The sequence below is a fragment of the Mchenga conophoros genome, linkage group LG16 (assembly GCF_057382185.1).
Source record: "Mchenga conophoros isolate Kocher_MC1m ecotype Shallow Benthic linkage group LG16, M_conophoros_male_GT1.1, whole genome shotgun sequence".
Classification (NCBI taxonomy): Eukaryota; Metazoa; Chordata; class Actinopteri; order Cichliformes; family Cichlidae; genus Mchenga; species Mchenga conophoros.
This window is the reverse complement of record NC_140541.1, coordinates 21007772-21013378: the sequence shown is the minus strand read 5'-3', so window position 1 is coordinate 21013378 and position 5607 is coordinate 21007772. Positions and strand designations below refer to the sequence as shown.

Sequence of the window (5607 nt, the reverse complement as noted above, 5' to 3'; positions counted from 1 at the left end):
TCGGCAGTTTCTGGGAAAAAAAAAAAAAAAAAAAAAAAAAAATCAGACCAGCCACTCTAACACCAGCCACCACACCGTGTTCAAAGTCACTTAAATCACTCTTCTTCACCGATTCTAGTTCTTTATGCCTAAATGCTTGAGTTAATACAATGTAATTGGCTAACTAGGCATTTGTGTTGTTAAGCAGTGTACCCAATGATATAAGTACATAATGTATAATACACATTTATGGTCAAACTGCAAAGAACACACACTTCCTTTCACTTTTAACTTTTTTAATCTGCAAAATCAAATTTCATGGTTTGATTGAATGGTGTACAATACTTCTACTCAGTATAACAGTAAATAGCTTGTGATTTCAACAACAATGAACGAGTCAAAATTGGATTTTGTGATGTATGAACCATGATATCTGGGCCATTTTATTTCTGTGATTCATAGGGAGAACACAGTGTAAATCAAAACAATACTCAGGAATGTTTACAGAGTTTCTCAGAGTAGCATTGGCTCCAGTCCTGAAATAGATGTTCCTATGCTGAGGTGAGACTCGTTTTGAGTTAACTATTCAGGAGACTGTGGCAAAAAGGATGAAGTTCAAGTTTTAGGAGGCACGACGCAAGTTCACTCCATCAAAGTGATTTGGATTTGGCTGTCAACACACACCCTCCACTGAAGCCCCCTGTTCAGACTTGGACCCTCAACCTCTAATCCAGAAATGTCCATATTGATTCCTTTCTGCTGGCTGCTGTGGTGGTGTTGCTGGGACAGGTAGGTAGAGTGTCGCTGTGAGGACCATAAATAGAACATCTCAGCGGTCCAGCGAGCGTTTCTGGATTGCTTCGGCCACCACGGTGCGCAGGAGGGCGATGACAGAACGAGGGTCATCACTGCCAATCACAGCACTGCCTGACACAATCATGTTAGCCCCTGCCTAGAGCAAATGGGAGCAAACAAAATGTAAGAAAACCTAAAAGCATATACATTTTGATTTTAGACGGTTATTTGATTAGCCTGTCGTGTATGCGTCGTTTACCTCTGCACACTTGTGAATAGAGTCAGGACCGACCCCTCCGTCTACTTCAATATCTAATGATGGGAACTGACTCCGCAGCCAGCTTACCTGGGTCACACATACACAGAAAAGAACTCAAAATGTGCCAAATACAATTTTCACAGATTAGTAGGAGAGCAAAGGCACACAATAATGCCGGTTTAATCACATGCACCCCCCTTCAACAAGACTGCAGGCCAAACAAAACCACTATATTGTGGTAAATATCTGCTTCAATAATGACTGAATAATCTTTTCAGAACTGTCAACAACCAACAGTCTGCACAAATCATACAGAGTGTGCCTTGGATCAGTGTTTTGCTTTTTACACCAAATTTTCACCCACACAAGAGGTCCTCCTCAAAATGGAACACACAGATTCATCTGAAAAGCATCTGTACGTGATCACTACAAAGGCCCGGCAGCACTCATACACCACATACTTCACATATACCTGAACCCATTGCACTGCTTTTTTCTAAGTGTGCAATGCAATATTTTGTATCAGCCTGCTGTGGGCTATGCTTGTGGAAAACCAGCATTGCCCACAGCAGGCTGGCTACAAAGAATAGTCATGGTAAAATACACTAGAAGTTCTAAGTGTTTACATACCAGGACATTTAAAAAAAAAGATCTGATCCTTGCTTATAATTATTTTAATACAAGCTCAGGTGAGCAATATTACACTGCATATTATACTGTGTCATTATTCATTTAATAAAAAACAAAGCCAAAATTTAGAAGCAGCGTGTGACAATGATTCAGTAGTTTTTAGAAGCACCTCTAGCAGCAATAACTTGAAGTTGACTGGATGATTTTATCATCTCTTACAGTGTTGAAGGACTTTTGGCCCATTTTTCTTTACAATGTTGCTTCAATTTCTTGAGGTTTGTGGGTAATTTATGTGCAGCTCTTTTAAAGAGCCCACTGCAGCATTTCAATCAGTATGAAGTCTGGACTTTGACTGGGCCATTGCAACACCTTGATTATTTTCTTTTTTCAGCCATTCTGTTGCAGATTTGCTATTGTGTTTCGGATTATTGTCCTGTTACATGACCCAGTTTGGGCCAAGCTGTAACTGTCAGATAGATGCCGTCACATTTGACTAGAATACTTTGATATACAGAGGAGTTCATAGTCGACTCAGTGGCTGCAAAACAAGTCCAAATTATCACCCCTCTGTCACAGTGCTGATAGTCAGTATGAGCTGTTTGTGCTGATATGCGTTTGGCTTTCACCAAATGTGGCTCTGTGCACTTTGGCCAGACATCTCCACATTCGTCTCATCTGTCAAAAGGACACTGGTCCAGAAGTCTTGTGGTTTGCTCAGATGCAACTTTGCAAAGATGAGCTGGGCTGTCATGTTCTCTCTAGAGAGAAGAGGCTTTCTCCTGGCAACCCGTTCAAACAACCCATTCTTGTTCAATCTTCTAATTTTACTGTCATGAACTTTCTCACAGAGGCCTGTAGAGTCTGAGATGTAGCTTTTGGGATTTTTGCAATTTCTTTGAGGATTGCACCCAATAACCTTGGGATAAATCTGCTGGGACATCAACTAATGGAAAATTGACAAGTGCCTTCAATGTTTGCCTTCTATGAGCAAACTTTCTCCCTGTAGAATAACAGACTTCAAATTGTTTGGAAATGACCTTATAACCCTTCCCAGATTGATGGATAGCAATAATCGTTTCTGTAAGATCATGCTGTTATCCTTCCTCCTAGAGAATTAACACACACCTGAATCCTCCAGACCAACAAATTAACAAAACGTCCACTTTTACTTTTTGATTGTTTTATCATTTCACACTTACTGATGGTCAGTTAATGAAGTGTGTTTAATTAGCCGCTCCTGGCTGCTACGTACCCTCTTAATTCATGTGGAAGCACTATGAGTGCATGCTTTCTTTTTACCATGATTATACAGTCTCCTGTGCAGTCTTTAATGCTATGACCATTTACTATGCATTTTTATTTGGATAATTTTAGGGGTAGTGTACAGAGAAACGCACATTGATTTTTTAATGCATATTCCTTTAATTTCCTTTCTTAAACTTCTCAAATAAGACAAACAATGACCTCACACCTCATATGCTAATGAAGAGTATAGAAACTGCACTGTGCTAAATTGTAAATTCAGTAAGTATGATAAATCCAATTTGTTCTGTTGTGGTTATGTGTAATACTCTTTTTTTTTTTTTCAGAAAGGTCATTCTTCCATCTTTGCTTAGTCCTTACCTTGGGCATCATGTCTTCCATAAACTTTTGTCCCCCAAAACCAGGTTCAACAGTCATTACCAGAGCCATGTCGATCTGGTTAGCCCAGGGAGCCAGCTCTTCAACAGTAGTACCAGGCTTAATAGCCAAACCCACCTGTAATACAAGTGAGCGAGGGTCACTTTAACACTCGCATGTTTATAACAAATGCCGGGGTTTTATAATTCCCTATCACTACAATTATACAATTACACTATAATTATGCAGATGTCTTTATCGTCAAGGCAGTGAATAAGTAAAGCAAGTCTGTCTCTTCTTTTGGGGTCTTTTCCTCACCTTCATGCCACTCTCTCTAATCTCTTTAATGAGGTTTCCAGGGTTGGTGGTGGCCTCTAAGTGGAAGGTGTACTGATTGGCTCCTGCTGCGGCCATAGGCTTGACCCATTGCTCAGGCCGAGACACCATCATGTGCATATCTGCAACATTCACACTGTCCCAATACTGTGCGGCACAACAATACAATAACAGTGATTGTTTTATCATTAAGTCTCACCAAAGAACGGGTCTTGGCCTACTGACTTCCTCAAACACTCCACCATGGGATGGCCAAACGTGATGTTGGGTACAAAGTGCCTTAAAGAGGAAACAAAGAGAAACTTTTAGATTGCAACTGTTGTGCTCTTCATCTTGCATAAAAAGCTTACACTGACGTCTTGCGTAAGTGTGGAGAAAGCTAAAAATGTCAAAACTACCACGGAGAAGTATAAGGCAATAACACTTTAAAGACAGTCTTGTAATAGTTTAGCACCCAAAAAGTTTTAGCCTTCCATTTAAACCAGTTACAAAAATATCGCCTGCCCGGCTTAACTTTTGACAAGCTAGGTTGTTGATGTTAGCCAACTTTGGCTCTCAAGTACTGAGCTTGAAATTGGCTTGCTAGCAGCTAGCACAACAGGTAAACTATATGCTAACCAACTGACCCATCCATGACGTCCAGATGCAGGTAATCCGCCCCACACTCCATCATCCTCACACACTCGCTGCCCAAACAGGACAGGTCGCTGCTAAGGATGGACGGACCGATCTTCGCACTGTAAGCCATGCTGCTAATGCTGTATTTCTCTGCGTGCAGCCTGACACCTAACAGGACAAGCTCGCCGTACCGTAAAGCTCAACTTCCGCTGATGACTTTCAAAATAAAATCCAAGAACGGAGAGCGAAACGTCTGGCGTCGTGTCGTGGAGAAATATGTAGCTAGGCATCATAGACAAGCTTCGAAGATATTTAGGACATCATGCAAGTCTGTGTTTTATTCTAAGAAGAAGTTAGATAAACGTGTGACTGTCTTTAAGACATATGTCTTTTCATTTGTGATATTCTTCCCGTCGATATATATCTTCAAAGTATGTATTATTGCATTTTTATGCTTAAACAAGCTAAAGGCAACTATCCAATTTTAATAAAGTACTAAAATTATGAATGAATAAAGACGTATTTTTTAACATCTTAACTTTTTTCAAAAACTTTCCTGTTTTGCTCTAAGTGTCAGTGGGTAGTTTGATAACTTTCTCTCACGTTTTGTTGTCACACTTCCGCCTTCAGGTTAAGACAATGTGTGCATTTGGACACTAGATGGCGCAGAGCTCATAGCAACGAGCTCCTACATCTATTAGTGGTTTTTATCTGAACAGCAGAAGGCTGATCGGGAAAAAGAAAGATCACAAAGCCTCTTAAAAAAAGAAGAAGAAAAAAATGGTTGAAAAACAAAACAAAACTATAATAGTTATTTCCCCCACAATGTAATAAGTAGGTGCAACAATTTCTAGCAAATCTTTTTTTCTTTTTTTTTTTTTTTGGGGGGGGGGGGGGGGGGGGGGGGGGTTTGGTATAGTTTTAGAACAAGGCAAATCCATTTCCTGAGACATCACAACAGATAATTATGCAAACACAAAATAGTAAATGGGCTGCACTTAGATAGCTCTGTTCTACTCGATTTGCACACTCAAATTGCTTTCTGACTGCAAGCCTCATTCACTCATTCCTCACACATATGCAATACAAACACTTTTTCTATGCCTAAGTGCTTTGCCTAACATTCACACAGACTCGCATAGATGCATTGGTGGCAACTCGAGGTTCAGTATCTCGCCTAAGGATACTTAAACACGCAGACTAGGGGAGCCAAGGATCAAACCAACGGCCTTCCAATTAGTAGACGGCCTACTCTACCTCCCGATCTGCAGCTGCCTCAGTCGCTTTGAGTAATTGGATGCTGCTGTAAAAAGTAATTGGATGCAGTAAATAGTGTAAAAAGGCCTGAAATTGTTAAGTTGTTTGTAACC

The 5607-nt window shown here is 40.4% G+C and overlaps 1 protein-coding gene across 1 annotated transcript; it reads right to left on the bottom strand.

Annotated features, from left to right (window-relative positions):
• Nucleotides 1-258: 258 nt before the first annotated feature.
• Nucleotides 259-4435, bottom strand: rpe (ribulose-5-phosphate-3-epimerase). The gene is made up of 6 exons (XM_085250048.1): nucleotides 4246-4435; nucleotides 3819-3898; nucleotides 3602-3741; nucleotides 3287-3421; nucleotides 1034-1120; nucleotides 259-931 (listed from the first exon to the last, which is right to left on the bottom strand). The coding sequence occupies exons 1-6, from the start codon at nucleotides 4365-4367 to the stop codon at nucleotides 809-811; spliced, it is 687 nt and encodes a 228-aa protein (XP_085106174.1). The 5' UTR covers nucleotides 4368-4435; the 3' UTR covers nucleotides 259-808.
• Nucleotides 4436-5607: the final 1172 nt, after the last annotated feature.

What these genes read in the sequence shown, in the direction of transcription:
- rpe (XM_085250048.1), bottom strand. Translation starts at nt 4,367, where the DNA reads ATGGCTTACAGTGCGAAGATCGGTCCGTCCATCCTTAGCAGCGACCTG. An exon ending in TTAGAGAGAGTGGCATGAAG is followed by an intron (nt 3,422 to 3,601) that starts GTGAGGAAAAGA and finishes CTTGTATTACAG; the next exon opens with GTGGGTTTGGCTATTAAGCC. An exon ending in TGGAAGACATGATGCCCAAG is followed by an intron (nt 1,121 to 3,286) that starts GTAAGGACTAAG and finishes TGTGTGACCCAG; the next exon opens with GTAAGCTGGCTGCGGAGTCA.